The 23,240-nt window shown below is 44.7% G+C and overlaps 1 protein-coding gene across 11 annotated transcripts in view; it reads left to right on the top strand.

Annotated features, from left to right (window-relative positions):
- SH3KBP1 (SH3 domain containing kinase binding protein 1) overlaps nucleotides 1-23,240 on the top strand; it is a 340,719-nt gene that overhangs the window by 32,199 nt on the left and 285,280 nt on the right. For 10 of the 11 annotated variants that reach the window (XM_044234434.1, XM_044234427.1, XM_044234423.1 and 7 more), the window contains one exon: nucleotides 21,409-21,566. In XM_044234434.1, coding sequence (XP_044090369.1) covers nucleotides 21,409-21,566 — 158 coding nt within the window. Of the gene's footprint in view, nucleotides 1-21,408; nucleotides 21,567-23,240 lie in introns of those variants that run through there. The other variant, XM_044234426.1, reaches the window with a different exon arrangement.

The following is a 23,240-nucleotide window of genomic DNA, read 5'->3' on the forward strand; positions in this document are numbered from 1 at the left end:
AGAGAAAGGGAAACCCTCCTACACTGTTGGTGGGAATGCAAGCTGGTGTGGCCACTCTGGAAAACAGTATGGAGGTTCCTCAAAAAGCTGAAAATAGCGTTACCCTATGACCCAGCAATCGCACTACTGGGTATTTACCCCAAAGATATAGTAGTGAAACGAAGGAGCACCTGCACCCCAGTGTGCACAGCAGCAATGCTCACAATAGCCAAACTGCAGAAAGAGCCGACATGTCCATTGACAGACGAATGGGCAAAGAAGATGTTCTGTGTGTTTGTATTATACACACACACACACACACACACACACACAGGAATACTATGCAGCCATCAGAAAGGATGAATACTTACTATTTACATCGACATGGGTGGAACTGGAGGGTATTATGCTGAATGAAATAAGTCAAGCAAAGAAAGACAGTTATATAGTTTCACTCATATATGGAATATAAGAAACAGTGCAGAGGATCACAGGGAGGAAGGAAGGGAAAACTGAATGGGAAGCCATCAGAGAGGAAGAAAAACCATGAGAGACTCTTAACTATAGGAAACTGCTGGAGGGGAGGGAAGTGGGGGGATGGGGTAAATGGGTGATGGCCATTGAGGGCAGGTGATAAGATGAGTACTGGATGTTATATGCGACTGATGAATTTTTGAACACTGCATCTGAAACTAATCATGTACTATAATTTGGTTAATTGAATTTAAATAAAAAAGTAGTTTTATTGGAACACAGTCATGATCATTCATTTTTTTATTGGCTGTGGCTGCTTTCTCGCTATAACACCAGATTTGAGTAGTTGCAACAGTTTGGCCCACAAAACCTAAAATATTTACTATTCGGAGAAAAAAAAGTTGAGAAAGTTGACCAACTCCCAGTCTAAGATAGTAATTCAAAGGATGTTACAAGGCAGTATATGATAATTAGAAGTGATTTGTTCAGTTAATGCTGAAGTTAATAAATCTGAGAATGTAGTGGGAGGAGTAGCCTAAGACAGGGTTTGAAGTTGACCTCAAGCCATGAAGATGGAGGAAATTTTGTGATATAAGGAATAAGGAACCAGATTTCATGGATGAGAACATCCATGTGCCCTCTGGGGAAGAATGTATGGGGTAGTGGGGACCAGGACAGTCCAGCTGGAACTGGTGGTGGGAGCTGGGTATAAATGCAGGTGAGGTTGTCAGTGTCAAGCCTGTGCCAGACAGTGGTGGCCTCTGAGTTCCAAGACCAAGAATGGGAACTTCCCCCAAATATGTTCTTTCTTTCTTTCATTTACACAATAAATATTGATTCTAGACCTATGGACCTCAAGGGTATGATAGGATTCACTGAGGCACATCCTCTTTATGGACTGGTAAACCCAGCTTGTTTCACGTAATGCTAGTTCTACATGTTTTGAAGAAATAGCTTTCGTTTCCAAGAGAGGTTTATCCTTGAGATCCTCCGGAGGCTGCTAACACTGGGAGACTTGTATAGATAGGCAGTCTTCCATTCCATAGTGACAAGTGTTCTGGAGAGTCTTTTGCGAAGGGAATTTTGGAAAGGAATGTTGGGTAGATGAGAGATGCAGGTGGGGGGAAGAAGAAGGAGCCTCCCCCCCCACCATCCTTGGCCACTTCTTTGTCTCTTCCTTTCCTTTAGAGTGCTGTACTGTACTGTCTGCCATTTTGTGGGGATCTACAGAGCGCCCTGCAGATGTTCTTGCAGGGTGTGCTTCCATCCCCTGGATCCTCAGCCCTGGGTAGCGGGCCAGTCATCGTAACCTTTCCTTTCCATCTGCCCCCATCTCCCTGACTCTGTGACCGCCTCCTCCTAGTCTGTATCCTGCCGCTTGGCACCTGGCTGGCACTGCCCACTCTCCCTGGATCAGTTACTGGAGGCGGCTGAGCTCAGCTCTGAATCGGTTCTCTCCTACCTGGGCCCAGCTCTGGGGCGCCCCTGTGGCTCTTCGCTCTGGCCTTACTGTGGGCTCTGGAGAGGTGGTGAGGATGAAGCAAGGGGCCATTGCCTATTCTGCTAGGTCCTTATGGCCCCCCAGCAAAGCTTCCATCCACCTCTCAGCCAACCACTCTCACTATAAAAAATGTTCTTTTGTAAATGAAAACACACAAACAAAATATGCAGAGGAAATTCCATAGTGCATTTGCACTGAGCTTATTCTAGACTGTTGTCTTCATCTTCTCAGGTTCTCTTCTCACACCAGACCCCACCAACAGATGATCCCGATTCCTGCATAAGAGAAGGCATCCGTTCCCTTGTGTATCCTCATCTTTATGTCTTTACATCGCTACTAGAACACTTGTATTTCTTTTTATCCTCTTTTTATCTAATGTCAGAGAAAGAAATAACTTTCCTTCTCTTTTTATCCTTTCCGGACTCCTCTCCTATAATGGGCCCCTGACTCATATTCCTGTCATCTAGCCCAGTGCCTCTGTTCCCCCAGACTCTCAATAAATACTTCCCAGACCAAGGAGCCCTTCTGTCTGAAACAATGTCAGCTAAGAATTTATAAGGGCAGGCAGGCCGAATCTGGCCTGGTTTCACATTTGAGCATACTACGTGTATTCATGTGTGCACTTGGGTATCTTCATGTTTTTCTTGGTATAGCCACAGTATCTGGAGCTTATGACTCAGAAAATCTTCACTGATTGAAACAATATGAGCAAGAACCGGGGCAAGGAGCCAGGCTGTGACTCCAGACTGCCTGGCAGTGGTCATATCAGGTCCCCACCCCCAGACAGGTTATCTTAACGTCTCTGGGAACCCAATTCTTCCTAAACTGGGAGTAGCAATGGGAATGTCAGAGAATATGCTAGTTCTTTCAGGCGCATTACAAACAACTCTGAGTGTAGCACCTTCCAACAGCCACTTTATTATGCTTTCAGAGCTTGTGGGTCAAGAATGTGGACGGGGCATGGAGAGGGTGGCTTGTCTTAGCTCCACAGTGGCTGGGGCCTCTCCTAGGAAGATTTGAAAGCCAGGAGCCACTCAGCAGCAGAGGGGCTGGGATCATGTGAAGGCACTGACACGTGTTGGCCCAAGCCAGGATGACTCAGCAACTTGGCTACTCAGTGGCCACCTGGAATGCCTGTGTGTGGGCTCTCGGTGTGACTTGGTTTCCTCACAGCATGGCAGTCCTCAGAATATTCCAGCAAGTGGGTTGGAAACTGCATATTTGGCTCTTGTCACCCAGCTTTGGAAGTCACACAGCATGACTTCCTTGCCCTCTCCTGGTCTAAGCTCTCTCAAGCCTGCCCAAATTCAAGTGTCCTGGCAGGGAGATTCGGTTCCCTCTGTTGATGGCTGGGGTCACATTCTGGAAAAGCATGAGGGGTGATGATGTAAGGAGGCTGAAGGCACCTGGCACCTAGAATTTAAGAGTGTATTTTCATTCAGTACATATTTATGATATGCCTACTGTAGGCCAGACATTAGACCAGTGCTGAGTGGACGGGGTGGACACAGCAGTGCCCTCTCTGCCCCGCTGTGACTTTCATTGCTGGGACAAGGACTAGAACTTTCATCTCCTTTCAGGGAGAGGGACTGGTTGAATGTCTGGATCGGATTATTTCACCTGAAGTGAGGATGAAGTGAATTCCCCCCTCATGCACCTGCTTGTTGCCTCCTTCTTGGTGGTACTTCTGCAGACTTACTGGCTTGTAGCCCTGAAAGGTGCCTCAGAAACCATCATGCCTGGGGTCTGCAAGCATCGGAGCTTGTTGCTCCATGCAGACTTTTCCTCCTTCCTAAAAAGGGGCTTAGGAGAGTGTTGGAAGTATAGAGAGTCACCTCGGGGACCATCCTCTACTTGGAAATGACCCCCCCATTCTGATGTGGGCCAGTCTGGGAGGGGAGAGGCAGGAGGAGGCTTCACAGGTGATTCTGGTGTCTGGGTGAGGAGCTCATGTGGTGGAGACCAGTGCTTCTCAAATGACACTCTGTGTCAGTGCCCTGGAGACTTGTCACATTGCGGCTTCTGCTTTAGTAGGTCTGGGTGGCACCAAGGGCTTGTGGCTGAGCTGTGAGGGTGTAGGGAGTACTGGCGACAGATGGATAGAAGTGCCTGCTGAAGCTTGCTCCCACCCAGTGGGCGCCAGCTCTCAGAGAATGGGGCACCGAGGGCTAGGCTGGTGATCTCCCACATTTCTGTCCTGTGTTAGCGCACCACTCTTAGAGGGGAGAACACTGTTAGAAATCGTAGTCACAGTGTGTCAGTTTGACAGCTAAACAACCAGACCTACAGCCTTCCTGAGCACATCTCAAGAAACCCCAAGTCAGAATGTAAATTGGTGTAACCAATATGGAAAACCTCCAGTATGGAGCCTCATCAAAAAATTAAAAATAGAGGGGCGCTGGGTGGCTCAGTGGGTTGAAGCCTCTGCCTTTGGCTCAGGTCATGATTTCAGGGTCCTGAGATCGAGCCCCACGTCGGGCTCTCTCTGCTCGGCAGGGAGCCTGCTTCCCACCTCTCTCTCTGCCTGCTGCTCTGCCTACTTTGTGATCTCTCCCTCTGTCAAATAAATAAATAAAATCTTTAAAAAAAAGAAAAAAAATTAAAAATAGAATTATTAGGTGATCCAGCAGTCCCACTTCTGGGTATTTATCTGAAAGAAGTGAAGTCACTATCTCTAAGAGATAACGTACACTCCCATGTTCTCTGCAGCACTATTCATAATAACTGACACACGAAAACGATTTCATGTCCCTCAGGGGCTGAATGGATAAAGAAAATATCGTATATATATGGTAGAATAATGGCCATAAAAAGAAGGAAATCTTAACTTGTGTGGCAACATGGATGAACCTTGAGGGCATTATGCCAAGTGAGATACGTGGGACAGAGAAAGACAAAGACCGCGTGATTTCACTTTATGGAATCTAGAAAAGCCAACCTCATGGAAACAGAGTAGAGTGGTGGTTGTCAGGGTCTGGGGGTGGGGTGGGTGGAATAGGAGTTGTTGGCCAAAAAGTACATATTTCCAGTAATAACATAAATACGTTTAAGGGCATCAGGGTGACTGTTGTTAACAATACTGTATCGAATACTTCAAAGTGGCTAAGAGAGTAGATCTTTTTTTTTTTAAGATTTTATTTATTTATTTGACAGACAGAGATCACAAGTAGGCAGAGAGGCAGGCACAGAGAGAGGGAGGAGCAGGCTCCCCACTGAGCAGAGAGCCGGATGTGGGGCTCGATTTTAGGACCCTGAGATCATGACCTGAGCCAAAGGCAGAGGCTTTAACCCACTGAGCCACCCAGGCGCCCCTAAGAGAGTAGATCTTAAATGTTCTCACCACTGCGACTGACACATACCAAAATGGGGATTATGTATGAAGGGAAGGATGTGTTAACTAACGTTATTGTGCTCATCATGTTGTAATATAGAAGTGTATCAAATCATTACATTCTGTACCTTAAACTTATGCAATGTTGTGTTTCAGTTGTATCTCAAAGCTGAACAAAGAGGTAAAACATGGCAGAGAAAAATAAAATTGTATCCTCACTCCTTACACATACACACACAAAACAACAACAAAATCCAAATTCAGAATGTTCCCAGAGGCAGCCTTGCTGTTTTGTTTCAAGGTCCACACTTATAGACATGTGATAGAGAACACATTTTCAATTGTGCTTGTTGCTTACTATGGTTTTTTAAGTAGTAGCTGAAAGTATATTTTAACAAAGGAAAGAAGATGAAGCATTGTACTATGTACAAAGTAAATACAGTTTAAGTCCCAAATGCCTCGGGGTTCCTTTTAAAATGCATGTCTTGTAGGGAGATAATCACAATTTTGGTTACTTGAGATGTATTTTATTATGTATGTATGTATGTATGATTTACATCATGAGATGTAAATTACATGAGATGTAATACATACATGAGATGTATGTATTATTTGCAAAGAATAAACTATAGTACTAAACAGGGAAAATACTTTTGGATCAGTTCTTTATTTAAAAATATTTGTGGTTATCTCATGTCCTTAATAAACTCAGGTATTGAAACACACACAGGCGCGCGTGCACGTGCGCGCGCGCGCGCACACACACACACACACACACACACTTTTAATCTCTTACTTGCCTTTAAAGTGCGTAGCTGTGTAGAGCATGGTGAGCTGAATGACTTAGGAAACTCCTGGTTACACTAGGACAAGTTACACCAGCATTAGGATTTTTCTCTTCATCGTCTAGGTTCACTGAGAACATTGTTCTCCTTGCACATTTAGAGCATTTTAACAATCCGGAAGTGTTTCAGCATGTATTTCTTAAAGATAAGGACTCTTTTCAAAAACCATAATCACAATATCATTTTTACACCTACAACAACTAACAATGTTTCCTTATCACCAGACTTCCAGCTCAAATATTCAATGACACATAGTTGAAATATTTAAAAAGATATTTGTTTGAACCAAGATCTGGAAGGTCCACACTTTGCGACTGGCTCATTGCCCCAGGTCTCTTGTAATCTAGATTGCCAGGTCTCTTTTCCCTTTCCATTGCATTATTTATTTATTTGTTTGTTTTTGGTTGAAGAAGCTAAGACATTAGCTTGTAGAGTTCCCTGGAGTCTGAATTTTGTTAAGTGCACCTTAGGGTGCCATTTGACATATTCCTGGACCCCTGGATCCCCTGTAAACCGGCAGCAAATCCAGAAACTTGCTTTACAGGGGGTGGCCCATCCATCAGTCTCAAGGTTCTTGAAGCTTGATTGTCTCTCTTTGTAATGTTAGCAGCTGTTGGTGGCCATGGCCCAGAGCTGGATTACCTTAGAGGTTGCAAGATGTTGATTGTCTCATTCTCTCTTTCCTTCTTCACTTGTCAGCCAGAATACTCCATAAAGAGAAATTTCTCCTCATCAACTATTTTCAGTTCATATGGGTAAGGCAGGAAGTGTTTGATTCTTTCTTTTAATTTACTAGTTCTCAGAAAAGTGAGTTGGTTTCCCAGCATTCTCCAAAGGCCATCATTGATTTAAAAAAAAATCACAGAGAGGAGAAGGGAGTTGGGGGAAACTGGAAGGGGAGGTGAACCATGAGAGACTATGGATGCTGAAAAACAATCTGAGGGTTTTGAAGGGGTGGGGGGTGGGAAGTTGGGGTACCAGGTGGTAGAGGGCACGGATTGCATGGAGCACTAGGTGTGGTGAAAAAATAATGAATACTGTTATGCCGAAAATAAATAAAAAATTTAAAAAATCACTATGAAACATACATCATATAACATGTATCGATTTGGAACATCAAACCTGTTTGACATGTTTCAATCCATTGCAGTTATTCCTACTGATACTCATGTTGTTCCATTTGTGGCCAGTGGGAGCCTTTTCTCACTCACTTCTGAATTCTTTTGACATGACTCTGTAGTCTTTGATGGCTTCCTTGCTTTGACAAGACGTTTCTTGTTCTTGACAAGGTGTTTCCGGCTTGTTACCTTTCCTGCCCCAGACTCAGAATCAGCCATTTTTATAAGGCTACCTGGCTTGGTTTTTTTTTTTTTTTTTTAGTGAAAAATGGTATTTGGAAAGTAAGTACAATTATTTCTGGAAAAAAAATTACACACTACTCTTCTTGGATCATCCTTCTAGAAATCTTTTGATGTGAGGCTGTTGATCCTTCTAGTTTTATTTTTTATTAACCCCATGTTTCAGTTTTGGAAAAGGTTTCAAAAGTATTAATCCCTAGTCAAGTTTATTGATGTATTATTCTGTTTGTCCAACTTTAAATTGTAATCTTCAAAGGAAAAAAATGTTGGCTTTTTAACTTTACTTCTGTTTTGTGTTAATCTCTGTCCATAAGCACTCACTAAGAGGTTTTCTGATACTGTCACAAAATATTTACAATGTAGTCGATTCAAGAAATGTTAAGTAGATACTCAAGTAGCAACTTTTAGCTCCAGTTGTGCTTTAAAGCTGTTAAAAATGCCAACCCAAAAGAGAATTATAATGTCGACTCGGCATTGCTGTCTTTTGTCACCGGTGCAACTCCGTGAAACCATCAAGTGCACCATCGCTAATAACGGCCACGTTCTGGTGTTGCAGGTGCTCTAGGCTTTCTCTCCAGAGTGGATGTTGGGGAGCTCCGAGTAGTTATACTTAAAACGGTTTGAAATTCCAGACCGCTTGGAAGAGCTGTTGCTGTGCCATTACATTCCACCTTCAGCCCTGTGCGTTTCTCTCAGACCCAGTCTTCTTGCATTCTCAGCTTCTCATTAAAAAAAAAAAAATTATCCTCACAGGTTTCTCTCCACTCAGCAACAGGCACTGCTTGAGCGCCTGATGCAGCCAAACAGTCGGCTCAGCACTTGAGGGCGGAAACGTTGGGTAATGTGTCTCTTCTTTCAGGCGGCCCCCATGCTGCAGTGTTACACTTCCTTCTGCCTTCCGGGGGCTCACACTTTACCTTGACACCTGGGGGTGTAAGTGAAGCCTGAAGAGGGGGCACTGAATCTGTCGGGGAAGGCGGTGAAGGTTCCCTGTGGTTTCCTGTCACCTGTCTACTTTCTCCCTTACCAGACAGTGCATTTCTTACTAACAGAAGGCCAAGCAGTGACTCAGGCCTTGCCCTGGTCAGAGTGACCCCCCCCTTTTTTTTTTCTGTGGAATTGTTCTTCACTTCCCTCCTTTTGACCCGCTTCCCCTAGTCTTCTAAACGTTCTTGCCTCTTAACAGCTCAGCCCGCTTAGCTGCACTGAAGTCAGCAGAAAGCCTTTTGTCTTTCTTCTTTCATGCCGCATGTCCACCTCTAGAGCCACAGTCCACCCCCGCTGCCCCCACACTGTCCTTAAGAAAAGCCAGAGCTATATTCTGTAATAGTCCTCACAAAATATCTGGTCCAAAGGGCCCTAAGAATTCATTTTTAATAAAGAAGTTTAAGCAAATATTTTGATATGTTACCCATAACCGAATGTGTTTCATGCAGTGTCTGTTGAATAAAACTGGTTCATGACATGAGTGGGTGTCAGGGGAGAAGCAGTGTTTTCTAATTACTTTACTTTATATGCTCTCTAATTAAATTAACACATAGTATAAGCAGATGTTTGGCTGTGCTTCCTTTTTAAAGTGTGGTTGGCCCCAAACCTTTTGGATCTTCTTACTGAGGAAAATAAGGGATCACCTTCTAATCAGGTACCTGTCTCCAGGTCTTTCCTTTGGATCTGAGAACCAGGCTGTTATTATAAAGTCCGGGAGGAGTGCGTATCTATTTATCCTCAAGCCATTTTGTTACTTAGAACTCAAGTATTTATTATGTAAAGCAACATTCGTGTACTTGCTTTCTTCTATTGAAAAAAATGTTATGTTTTCTTTAAGTGGATAAACTGTTTTGACTTAATTAACTTTTTATTAACCTGGTTTTCTAAGGTGCAGTTTATTTTCTCCTCCAGGATTGTTGTACAGAACCATTCTCTCCACAGGCTTATCAACCATTATCAATTGTCTTGCTTCTTTGCTAGTTTTTTTTAACCTGCACAATCACTGCACACATTCTCTATGCTTTCTTTTATTATTTAAAAACATATTTTCAGGGTGCCTGGGTGGCTCAGTGGGTTGGGCCACTGCCTTCGGCTCAGGTCATGATCTCAGGGTTCTGGGATCGAGTCCCGCATTGGGCTCTCTGCTCAGCAGAGAGCCTGCTTCTTCCTCTCTCTCTCTCTCTACCTGCCTCTCTGCCTACTTGTGATCTCTCTCTGTCAGGTAAATGGATGAAATCTTTAAAAAAAAACATATTTTCAGGGTACCTGGGTGGCTCAGTCATTAAGTGTCTCCCTTCGGCTCAGGTCATGATCTTGGGGTCCTGGGATCAAGCTCCCGCTCTGCGGGAGGCCATCCCTGCTGTGCAGGGAGCCTGCTTCTCCCACTGCCGCTCCCCCTGCTTATGCTCTCTCTGTTTTTTTTCTCTCTCAAATGAATAGATAAAAATCTTACAAACAAACAAACAAACGAACAAACATCTTTTTCAGGCCGAGTTATTCTTCACCGGCCTATTGAAGGCACGTTCTTAACAGAGCTGTGCATGAGGTGTGCAGTCGGGAAGTGTTTAATAACTCCTTGTTTCTGGTTCCCTGTGTGAGGTCTGGTGAGGCCAAGGTTTCCAAATGTAGGCTATGAGGGACTCGCCCCCCAGCCTTTGCAAAACTTCTGGATGAGGCAGCCCAACCGCCGCTGGCATCACATTCCCATCTCTGCCTGGGCCCTTCTGCTATGTGGCGGGGGAAGGGGGGACGGGTTGGCAGAGGTGGGGATGGAGTCGAGGCTGATCACAGTGGCACTTGGGAGGCTTGGACCAGTGGGCCATAACCTGTTTTGTGACTAACTAGTCACACTGGTTTTTTACTTTCTCTAGCTTTAGAGTCCCAACAAGTGCGCTCGCATTTGTCATGGCATTTCATGGCGCTGAGTAGTAAGCTGTGGTTTGGAGGAATACTTTCTCAGGCCGTGCGCTCACTAACCCACATTTATGGAGTATCTACTCTGTGTCAGATGCCCAGTGAGGGGGAGGAGATGCTTAGATATGCCCTTCAAGGCCTCCTAGTCCAGGGAGCAGAGAGGAGGACCCGTGTGGGGAACCTTTCAGCATGCATGATACGAGCCCATAAGGCTAGTGGCTGTGGAGTGGTTTACAGAGTGGTTTATGGAGTGGTTTATGGAGCAGCTTTTGCGTGCAGGAGTTTATACACACTGTCCCTCATTGTTGCAACAACCCAAATGGGTATATTACCTCCTGGTTTCAAGCATAGAGCCGATGAACTCAAGTGAGTTGTGTGGCCGCTTTCGCACAGCTAGCTCAGATCTACGCCGGAACTCATTCCCAGGCCTTTTAGGCATCAGGGCCTGTGTTCTTTCTCCCACAGCTCACATGTTTTGTGAAGATGCTTGAAGAGGCAGCACACATTGAGAGCTGGGCCTGGAGACCAGCCTTATGAGCAGTGTCACAGGAATGTCCTTAGTGCCATGGGAAGTGTTCAGCCACGGGCCTTCTTTCCTCTCTCACAGCCAGCTGCTGCTTTTTCTGCTCTCACGATGGCTCTCATTCTCCCTTCCCTGCTGAGGCCCAGTTCTTAGAGCTGCTGCTGGGCCCCTGCAGTTGTCATTTAGCTCTGCGGGAGGCCATCCCTGCAAACAGTACCTGGGGATACAGTTCAGTGACTCTTTCTTCCTTGGACTCTGTGTTCTGTGCCTGTCTTCCTTGGGGAAGCTCATGTTCAGTTTCTAACAGTTTCAGGCCTTGGGAATGACCCTTTGTTGGCCCCTGAATGGTCTCCTTAGTGTTGTGTTTGTGAAGATGCCAGAGGAGAATGTGCTGATGTGGAGGTCAGCTTTGTTGGACTTGGAGGTCCTCACAGTGCTGGTGGCCCTGACCTAGGAAGTTTAAGTCCCTAAACCTTCAGCCTTGACACTACCAGGAGAGCATGGGATGGTGAGAACTGGGCCGTGGACAGTCTTGTGTAGGGAAGAGTCTGTTGTTCAAAAAGTTGACCTACAAGTGTATCTGTTAAGTTCCTCTGGTTGCAAGCAGTGGAAACCAACTCACTTTCTTCTTTTTTTTTTAAGATTTTATTTATTTATTTATTTGACAGAGAGAGATCACAAGTAGGCAGAGAGGCAGGCAGAGAGAGAGAGAGGAGGAAGCAGGCTCCCTGCTGAGCAGAGAGCCTGATGCGGGACTCGATCCCAGGACCCTGAGATCATGACCTGAGCCGATGGCAGTGGCTTAACCCACTGAGCCACCCAGGTGCCCCCCAACTCACTTTCAATCGTGATAGGGAAGAGGATATACTGGAGGGCTACTGGCTGGTTTGTAGGATGGAAGAAAAGATGGCAGCCAGGCAGTCCCAGAGATCCCTACCTCTTTTGGGAGTCCTGCTGGGGGATCTGCTCTAGCCACATCCAGTCTTTGTCATACCCATCTACTGTTATGAGACCTAGTTGATCCTGTGCTGGCAGAGGTGGGATATTTTCATGGGCAGTCCCATCAAACTGTGTCTTACAGGAGAGAGGAGGGTCCCCCAGATGGATTTACCTTCTGAATGGGGATTGGTCTCTCCCTGGGATACAAAGGCAGTCAACCACCTCGATCAGTGATAGCTACAATCATAAATTCCAAAATATACATCACATAGTCTTTTTAATTTTTAAAAGCTATATTGAGGTATAAAATTCTACCCATTTTAAGTGTTCAGTTAGATGATTTTAGTAAATTTACAGCATTGTGAAACCCTCACCACAATTTAATTTTAGCACGTTTCCGTCACCCCAGTAAGATCTCTTGTATTCATCTGCGGTCACTCCCTGGCCTAAGCAAGCACTGATCTTACCATCTCATTAGATTTGAACATAGGTTCTTGTATGTTATTTTTTTTTCTTAAAGATTTCATTTATCTACCTGACAGAGAGAGGGAGAGAGAGAGCGAGCGAGCACACAAGTAGAGCAGTAGACGGGGGAGGGGTAGAAGCTGACTCTCCACTGAGCAAGGAGCCAAATGTGGGACTTGATCCCAGGACCTTGGGATCATGACCGGAGCCAAAGGCAGATGCTTAACCAACTGAGCCCCCCAGGTGCCCCAGGTTCTTGTATATTCTTGACTGGTGTAAATTTTTCTGGGTATTCTGGGAACTATGCTGTTTATGAAAGGAAAAATACCCCTGTTGCCGTGGATGTCTGAATCTCTCTTGTCTCACTTTTCCTCCTTTTCACTTTGTCTCTTCTCTTCTCTCACCGGGACTATGATATGGGAGAGTTTAGTCCCAGCCTTGACGCTACCATGATTTAGCTCTCACCCCCTTTGTGCCTCAGTCATGGAACCTTCCAAGCCTTAATTCCTCATCTGTAAAATTAAGAAAAGGATTTGACAAGATGGTAATTAATGTTCTTTCTATCTCTAATGATCAGGAATCATGATCTTTCTCGGTGAAATCTTTTTTGGCAAATAATTACTTCTTGATTTTGTATGCTTTCCTCAATCAGACAACTGGAACAAAACAAAAAATTATTCTTTAAGATTCACAAGTGAAATGATTCTCTTTCTTTTGTATTGAGATGTAATTGACATGTAACGGTTTCAGGTGCACAATGTAATGATTTGATATTTGTATATATTTGAAGAAGATCAACACAGTAAGTCTAGTTACCATCCATCACTGCACATAAATAATTTTTTTTTCTTGTGATGAGAAATTTTTAAGAGTTACTCTCAGCAACTTTGATACATGCAGTAATGTATTATTGACTATGGTCACCATACTCTACATTATATCCCCATGACTTATTTATTTTATAACTGGAAGTTTGTACCTTTTGACCCCCTTCCCCCATTTCATGTCCCCCTCCCACCACTGCCAAACCCTGCCTCTGTCAAGGGCCAACCTGTTCTCTTTATCTATGAGCTTTTTTCCTTCCTGTTTGTTTTTAGAGTCCACATATAAATGAGATCATACAATAATTATCTTTCTTTGTCTCTTTCTTTCACTTAGTGTAATGCCCTCAGGGTCCATCCATGTTGTTGCAAATAGAAAGATTCCATTCTTTTTTATGTCTGAATATTATGCCATTATGTATGTGTGCCATATCGATTCATCTATTGATGGACACTTGGGCTGCTTCCATATCATGGCTCTTGTAAATAATGCAAGAGTGAGCATAGGGGTGTAGATATCTTTTCATGTAAGTGTTTTCATTTTCTTCAGATACATGCCCAGGAGTGGGATGGCTGGGTCACATGGTAGTTCTATTTTTAGTATTTGGAGGGACCTTCAAACTGCTTTCCATAGCAGCTGCACCATTCCCATCAGTGGTGCACGAGGGTTCCCTTTTCTCCACATCCTCACCAACACTTGTTATGTCTTGTCTTTTTGATGACAGCCATTCTGACAGGTGGGAAGTGATATCTCGTTGTGGTTTTATTTGCATTTCTGCAATGATGAGTGATGTTGAGAACCTTTTTATGTACCTGTTGGCCATCTGTAGGTCTTCTTTGGAAAATTGTCTGTTTGGATCCTCTGCCTGTTTTCTAGTCAGATTGTGTGTATGTGGTTTTTGTTCATTTTGTTTTATTTTTTTGTTTTGCTGTTGAGTTGTATGAATTATTTATATATCTTGGATATTAACTCCTTATTAGATATATGATTTGTAAAGATTTTCTCCCATTCAGTAGGTTGCCTTTTCATTTCGTTGATGGTTTTCTTTGCTGCATATACAGCTGAAATTCTTTATTTATTTTTAAAAGATTTTATTTATTTATTTGAGAGAGAGAGAGAGAGAGAGAGAATGGAGGGGGCAGGGGGAGAGGGAGAGAGAATCTTGAGCAGACTCTCTGCCAAGTGCAGAGCCCTGAGGTGGGGCTCGATCTCCTGAGCCCGAGATCATGACCTGAGCTGAAAACAAGAGTTTGTATGCTCCAGTGACTGAACTACCCAGGTGCCCCCATCTGAAATTTCTACTGTTTAAGACTGCATGAGAGGTTTGTGGCATCATCTGTGTATGTGTGTGCATGTGTGTGTATGAAATTATTTCCTAAATATATTTAGAAATTATAATTCTGTGTGTGTGTACATATATATATATGTATATATATATATACATATATGTGTACATATATATATATATAATTCTGTGTGTGTGTACATATATATATATGTACACACACACATACATATGTGGGGAAATTATTTGGAGAACTTTCATCCTCCTTCATGCTCTTTGGTTTATTCAAATACTTTTGAGCTGGACATGATGCTAGGCAAGGGGGGTAGAAACCTGCAAAAGGTAATGGCTCTTCCCAGACGGAGCTTGCAGTCTGACTGGGCTGAGCCATCATGAACTTGTGGTGTGCTAAGTGGTGCCAGGAGACAGGAAGTTCAGTGCACAGAGGTGGGGAGGGGCCAGGTCACGGAGTGGGGCCTCTGAAATGCCGCCGTGAGAAGTTTGCTGTGAAAAGGTACTTGGCAGCTGGCTTAGCCAACTGACAGTCGAAAAGCAGCCATTTCATCGCTGTGGGGAGGACACCTTCCCGGGAGTCTGAAGGCAGAGATCTGGGTGGTTCACATGTTTTACATGTTCAAGGAGACCTCTTATCTTGTCCGGCTCTGTCAGGACACGAGGGTTTACCGTTGCTGGGGCTTTGCAGCTGTGCAGCAAACGTGTGGAGGCTGGCTTTGGCACAGAGGGCAGCTGGAGGGTGGTCATTTTCTGACAGGGAGACGTTCTACAGTTTTGTAATTTATGCTGTCTTTAAGTATGCGATTTTGTTTACTGTTGCCCTAATTACACCTCTGATATATTTTATTTAGCTTAGTGTTTTAATTTTGTGCTCATGCCCACTGGTGGTTTCCCAAAGGGTACCATTAACAAAAATCACAGGTAATGTTTTCTCATTCTTGCAGCTCCCTGAAGCTTCCTGAAGCCAAGGAAATGGGTTTCGGGGACGCAGACTTTCTTATTCACTTCCTTGTGAATATTTTGACTATGTTTATGAAATGTGAGGTCTTGATTTCCTGTCTGCCAAGTATTATCCTAAATTATCTTTGTCCAATGAAACTATACTACTAGGCCGCCTATGTAATTTTAAATGTCCCAGTAGCCACGTCCATAAGATAAAAAGAAACAAGCAAAATTAATTTGAATAATATATTTAACAACCAGGCGCCTGGGTGGCTCAGTGGGTTAAGCCTCTGCCTTCAGCTCGGGTCATAATCTCAGGGTCCTGGGATCGAGTCCCGCGTCGGTCTCTCTGCTCGGTGGGGAGCCTGCTTCCTCCTCTCTCTCTCTCTCTGCCTGCCTCTCTACCTACTTGTGATCTCTGTCAAATAAATAAATAAAATCTTAAAAAAAGGCTATCTCTTGAAAAAAATATATATGTATTTAACAACCATACATAAAAAACCATTTCGACATGCAGTCAATCTAAATTTATGAGATATTTTACGTTCTTTTTCTCCCAGTAAGTCTTTGCCACCTGCTTTGTATTTCATAACCCATCTCAACTCGGACTAGTGACACTTTGGGTACCCACAGTCGCCAAATATGGCAGGTGATACTGTAGTGGACAGACAAAGTCCAGAACCTTTCAGAGGCTTACAGACGACACAGGACAGAACATTTCAAGTGGGTAGGAGAGACCCCGCTTCATGATTTATGAAGTCTTAAGAAAACCATACATAGGTTTCCTCCTCTTCGAGCAACCTGTTACATAAAAATTCATCTCGGCAGGAAAGATAAAGCAGGAAGTGATTATTCATGTTACAAAAGAATTAACCACAGGATTCTTTAAATAGCGAGCTCCCTTAGTGCACTGAAGAATCTGAATCAATTTGCAAAAATGTGATTGACGCTTGGCATTTTGGTACTAACTTGGTTGGGCAGAGAAGTACCTGCCATTATGAAGTGCAAGCCGAGCACTTCGGTGTATCATGGCTGACTGAGCGCCTACTACGTGTCATGGCTGTTCACAGGAGAGCAAGACCAGAAGTAACCACTGGGGGTGATCTATACCCGAAAGGCCTTTAGAGGCTCCCTGGGACCGTGAGACGCATGTGCAGCCACCACCATAAGAAACTGCCTTGAGGCCAGGGCCCAGGGAGGACTGGGGGCTGGAGGAGCCTGGAAGGTGGTAGGAGGCCGTCAGGGCCCAGCTGGTGCCAGAAGGCAGAGAGAGTGCATATGTGATGACTTAAGTGTCTAGCAAATCAAAACAAGTGTAAATCTGGAAAGAGCAGGTCAATAAGATCTTGGGAAGACTCAAAAATGATGTAGTTATGCTTTATTTATCCCTTAGCCCCTAGTTCCTAATCCCCAGGCTTACTTACAGTAAGCATCAATTAAGGTGCGTCGTGGGGCTCATCAAACAAATGAGAGAGACTGAAGCAAACAGGGTGTGTTTCTCATCAGTTTGCAACAGCAGCAAGCAGCTGTTTTCTTCCCAGGAACCCTCTTGAAGCAGATGCCTCTGTCCTTTCCCAGCTTCACTTTGGTGAGGTCCATACACAGAAGGGAGAAGGTGAGATTTGTTCTTTAGGAAAGAAGCAGCAAGATTGTATTCTGGAAGTTAATGGGGTTCTGACTCCCCCAAAGTACACAGGATTCAGGTTCAGTATTTAGGTAGACTATTGACTAGATTCCTCCTTACCAGCCTTCCTGTGCTCTGTCTTCCCCAGACAGGTCCATGTGTTGCTTCCCCTCACCCCATTCCACTCACCATAATTTCCTGTTCCTGTCAGACAGACTATGAACTTTTATTTCCAAGCTCTAGTGGGATCAGTGGGGAGCCTAGGTAAGTCTTCCAAGCCTTTTCTTGGTTAAAAAAATACCTTTTATTGGGGCACCTGGGTGGCTCAGTGGGTTAAAGCCTCTGCCTTTGGCTCAGGTCATGATCCTGGGGTTCTGGAATCGAGCCCTGCATCGGCCTCTCTGCTCAGCAGGGAGCCAGCTTCCCCCTCTCTCTCTGCCTGCGTCTCTGCCTACTTGTTATCTCTGTCAAATAAATAAACAAAATCTTTTAAAAAATACCTATTATTAAAAAAGGAATTGAGTATTTCCATGTATATATTTATGTATAGATTGTATACATATATTACTGTATTAGTTGAGAAAACCCAAAAGAAGCTTCTAAACATTTGTTATTAGGTTTGGGTGGACTTTGGGGAACACATAAGATTGAGTATTTTATGACTTTAGACATTGGTAGGAAATGAAGGCATTTGTCTTCATGGCTCAGGTACATACTTTCAAACGTCTTGCAATCCCAGTAGTTCCATACTATAATCGGGTACTTTACACCTATATCATTAGTGGAAAACAACCTGTATTATAAATTGTCTTGATAATTTACGGTTTTGGTCATCTCCCTGTAAGACCTGGTTAGCCTGTCCTTGTGTTTACCTCCCCATGTAGCTTGCAAAGAGCTCACACCAGGAGCCGAAAGCGGCAGCTCCGCCATTTCCTTGTTTACTCGGTTGCATGTTGGATATTGGCTACACCCCTACTTTCTTTCTTTTTTTAAAGATTTTATTTGTTTGGCAGAGAGAGGAAGAGAGCACAAGCAGGGGGAGCAGCAGGTAGAGGGGGAGGGAGAAGCAGGTTCCCCATCAAGCAGGGAGCCCGATGTGGGGCTCGATCCCAGGACCCTGGAATTGTGACCTGAGGTGAAGGCAGACACTTCACTGACTGAGTCATCCAGGTGTCCCCATCGCCTACTTTATTAACGTAAATCTTTTTTTTTAAATGGTCTTATTTATTTACTCGACAGACAGATCACAAGTAGGCAGAGCGGCAGGCAGAGAGAGAGAAGGAAGCAGGCTTCCCGCTGAGCACAGAGCCCGATGCGATGCGGGGCTCGATCCCAGGACCCTGAGATCATGACCTGAGCCGAAGGCAGAGGCCTTAACCCACTGAGCCACCCAGGCGCCCCTATTAACGTAAATCTTTTCAAGGCTTTCATCCTTTTATTGACAGGTAATAGCCATAAGGAGGCTTTATCAGGAGGCCTCAGGGAACCGCAGGGTTCTCATGGAGCTGAAAGCTGGCTCTGGCTCACTGCCGTCTCATGGAGGAGCACCGCTGTCTCTCAGGCTGCTTCCTGTCCGCAGAGCCCCCTTGACTGCCAGGCCTAGAGGCTGGATGAAGGAACCAGTGTCATTCTATAAATGGAATACTTGAGGAGTTGAATTTTTCTCTTTTAAAAATTAAAATAAAATGAAATGATGTTCTATTTTTTTTTTTTTTGGTCAACTAGTCCCTGAAGTGAGCATATCACACTTTAGAGAGAACTGGCTCAGAAAATGGTCTTAACTGCTTTGCTGAGCTTCAGGTTCTTTCATTGGGAAGATGAACATCATAATATTGTGAGGATTAAATGAGATAATGCAGGAAAACGTCGGGCGCAGAAACACTGGTTACTGTAGGCTCCGTTCCAATAGCAGAGCCTCAGTAGATCGCTATGTCATTTGAAGAAAGTTGTTGTTGTTGTTTTTTAAAGATTTTATTTATCTATTTGACAGATGGAGATCACAAGTAGACAGAGAGGCAGGCAGAGAGAGAGAGAGGGGGAAGCAGACTCCCCGCTGAGCAGAGACCCCGATGCGGGGCTCGATCCCAGGACCCTGAGATCATGACCTGAGCTGAAGGCAGAGGCTTAACCCACTGAGCCACCCAGGCACCCCATGAAAGTTGTTTTTTAATTGACCTGGTTCTGATTGTTACGACAGCTCATTTGAATTGCTGGTGAGCAGAGCATGAGACAAGAAAGTAGAAGTGTTCTGCCTTTATACTGGTCAGGAACCAGGAAAAATCTGAAAAGGTTGCTTTCTTTATGCTCTTATGCGCCTCCTTTTTGTTGATAAGCAATGAAAAGGGTTTACAATTCACCTTCATCCTGGGCGGATTCGTGACGCAGAGTCAGCCAGCTAATTTTGGAATGGAGAAATGATCCACACGAGGACATTTCCCGTTGGGGTGCTTATGAACTGGCTGGGTGGGCTGACACGAATGGACAGGGTGAGCGTGCTGGTCTGGATAGCCAGGGTCTTCCGATCCGGAACCACTTTGGGAATTCATCCCTAAGGATATGCAAAACCCATGTGATGAGGGGCCTAGTCACCTACCAACCATTTTCCTGGAAACCTGCCCCATTGGACTGAAATTTCAAAAGTCGTGTGTGCTTTTTTGTCTCCTACTGGAGAGATCTTTGGCAAACCCAAGATTACTAAGGTTTTCTTCTGTGCTTTCTTATGAAGATTTTATAGTTTTAGTTCTTTTTTTTTTTTTAAAGATTTTATTTATTTATTTGACAGAGAGAAATCACAAGTAGATGGAGAGGCAGGCAGAGAGAGAGAGGGAAGCAGGCTCCCCGCTTCAGAGAGCCCGACGCGGGACTCGATCCCAGGACTCTGAGATCATGACCCGAGCCGAAGGCAGCGGCTCAACCCACTGAGCCACCCAGTTTTAGTTATTAGATGGAGGTCTGTGATCTATTCTGAGTTCATTTTTGTATGTGTGCTTCATGCAGGGCTCATGTAAAACCTTTCCTCTTCCATTTCTGTAATCCCTAAATGGCTAATTTACTACTTGAGGGTTCACCTAATTTTTGCTACCCTTCTACTTGTTCATTTGCCATTCTTTCATTCATATTGACCCACAAATATAGAAGGAAAAGGACAGGAGGTTTATTGGTTGAGGTGTGTGTGAGGCGAGACCCAAAGTGTAGATGAATCGCTCGGTCTGTCTATGGAAAGTTGCCATGCTCAGGATCGCTTGGCTCTGCTAACGTGCATGTGTACTGCATGGGTCAACAAGAAGACCCATCTGTGTCACCTGTTGCCTCCACCTATGACCACGTGTAAAACATTACCCAGACCGGGAGAATGCTTTAAAATGGTGTTGCTGGGGCGCCTGGGTAGCTCAGTGGGTTAAGCCGCTGCCTTCAGTTCAGGTCATGATCCCAGGGTCCTGGGATCGGGTCCCGCATCGGGCTCTCTGCTCGGCAGGGAGCCTGCTTCCCTCTCTCTCTGTCTGCCTCTCTGCCTACTTGTGATCTCTCTCTGTCAAATAAATTAATAAAATCTGAAAAAAAAATTTAAAATGGTGTTGCTGCCTGAGGGGCGTCTGGCTGGCTCAGTCAGCTGACCGTCTGCCTTCAACCCAGGTCATGATCCTGAGGTCCTGGGATCGAGCCCCCGTGTCTGGGTCCCCGCTCGGCAGGGAGTCTTCTGAAGATTCTCTCTCTCTGCCTCTCCCCACTGCTCGCACACTTATTCTCCCTCTCTCTCTCTCAAATAAATAAATAAATAAAATCTTTTGAAAAAAAAAATATGGTGCTGCTGCCTGAGAGAGGCCTTCTGTGGAGAGGGCAGTTGTGCACGTAGACACAAGAAGTCTGAGACATCAGCGTGGCCAGCGGGGCCCTCTGTGTCAGCTGTCGTTGCATATGTCGTGGCTGAGAGAGGGGCATCATCTCTGTAGAGTGGTGGTTATTATCACCCACATTTTACATGCCTGAGGCCCAGAGAAGTTACCAGCACACAATTAGTCTTGGCAGCGGTGGGGACACCTCAGTACCAAATCTGCATCTGTTACCGCCTTCCCTGTGCTTGGAGAAGTGATGCCGCGTTCTCTCTGGGAGTACACACGTTGTTGACCTTCTGCCGTTGTGTGATTTCCCCTCTGAAGCTCTTGCTGGCCCTGAGACCCGTAGGCCACTCTGACTGTGCCTGACCACGGACCTATGCTTTGTGGTTTCTGTGCGACAGGCCTCAGGTTAACCAAAATCAGGTTGCTGTGTGGGGCCCTGTTACTTTAAGTATTGGTAGAGGGGAACTCCCTCTAATATGACTGCTGATCTTCCAGGGTTGGTGGGCCTCAGACTTCTGCAGCCCTTCATCTAAACTGTCCTTTTTTCTGTCCCTGTTCCTTCCAGTGGAGGCCATAGTGGAGTTTGACTACCAGGCCCAGCACGACGATGAGCTGACGATCAGCGTGGGTGAGATCATCACCAACATCAGGAAGGAGGATGGAGGCTGGTGGGAGGGACAGATCAACGGCAGGAGAGGTTTGTTCCCTGACAACTTTGTAAGAGTGAGTACAACGTGAAACCCTTTTCCTGTCTCCTGAGTGGGTTCTACTGACCAAAGATTTGGGGGCACATCAGGGATTTCGTGGGCTCTTGTGGCTATCAAGAAGAGCATGTAGAAAAAAAAAAAAAGCCCTGGCAACTCAGCTCAAAAAAAAAAAAAAAAAAAAAGAAGAAGAGCTTGTAGAGCTTTGCACCAGCTATCTAGGGACCCATTTTGAACTTGTGTGAACTTGTGTTCTTAAGGCCCAGAATGTTCTCTTTTTAAAGTACATCACTTAAAAAAATACTGGAAAAATATAAAGCTTGTTAAATTGTTTTTATTTATGTACTCGTTCGCTTGCTTTGATGTTTTAAAGGAATTTTACCCTTTTCCATTCCATTCAAAATGAGGTGAAAGTGGTTTTGACTATTTAAGTCAAGTAGTAATCAAACTAAATGTAGAATTTTAGTTATGCTATGTTTTCAACCTTTATATTCACATCACTTTTTTTTAATGGGAACTCTATTTAATTTTCTTTTCCCCTTTGTGACCATGAAGTGTTGCATAAAATCTACTTTTTCAATAAGGTTTGGAAAATTATGCCCTTTGTAGAAGTCATCTAGGGGTTAATTATAAAAATATAGCCCATTCATGTTAAGAAATTATATACTGCAAGTTGTACATAATCGTTGGAATTGGGTTTAAAAAGGCGGGGCGCAGGTCACCTCGAGGCTGTTCCCTGTGGGAAATACCAAGTAGGTCTAAAAATTTTTTGTACCATGAACTTCCCGTCTAATGCTGGGGAAGCCTGGCTTGTTCATGGTAGGAAGGCCTTGTGCACAAATCCCCAGAGCGTCTGCTGTAGTTTTGGCGGGTAGCAGACCACGCTTAACACCTGTGGCTGTGGGGAGCAGGTGGTGTGGGGAATGCTGGGCCTAGAGAAGCACGTGCCCTGGTCAGAGAGCCTCAGGGGCTGCATGGGAGGGTTTTATGAAAAGGGATTGATGATGAGAAACAGTGTCCAACCCCCGAGCCCCCTACCTGTATCCTGCCCCCCGTCTGGAACAAATAGGAACTCAGCTCAGTGTCTTTTCTTAGGATTTTGCCTCAGAGTGATCCTGCTAACATTTCTTTAGTTCATTTTTTTGTTGTTGTGCAGAGGGCTGGGGGAAGTTTTGTTGGTAACGTGCTGATAACCTTACTTTCTGTAAGTAGTTGTGGGAATAAAAACTTTTTTTTTCTTGGACTACAGTTGAACCTAGCAGCTCTCTCCCCTTTTAAGAGTAGGAAAGCATTACGTCTGGGCTACCACAGATTGACTGTTGAATTGATGTATAAATGGGGAATTATTTTGCCCTTCCAAACAAAATCCCCAATTTTGGGACAAGGACTATCCTTGAAGTTGTGCGAATTCCGATGGGGAAGGAGGGTTTGTCCAGATAAAAGGGAGAAAGTTTGGTGTGAAGGTAGAGGAGAAAGAAGTTGAGAGAGGAGGACCATGGGCAAGAGAAAGGAAGGTCTGGGAAAGAGAGAAGAGGACCCTGGGAAGGAGGTGAGGGCTGTGGGAGAGAGAGAGGAAGCTCTGGGAAGGAAGGGAGGACTTGGGAGGAGGGAGAATATCCCTGGGAAGGAGAAGGGGCAACAGTGTTGGCACCAGTTTTGAGGGGAGGCCCTATTTTGAAAGCCTTATTTTGAT

Source organism: Neovison vison, chromosome X (assembly GCF_020171115.1).
Source record: "Neovison vison isolate M4711 chromosome X, ASM_NN_V1, whole genome shotgun sequence".
NCBI classification, from domain to species: Eukaryota; Metazoa; Chordata; class Mammalia; order Carnivora; family Mustelidae; genus Neogale; species Neogale vison.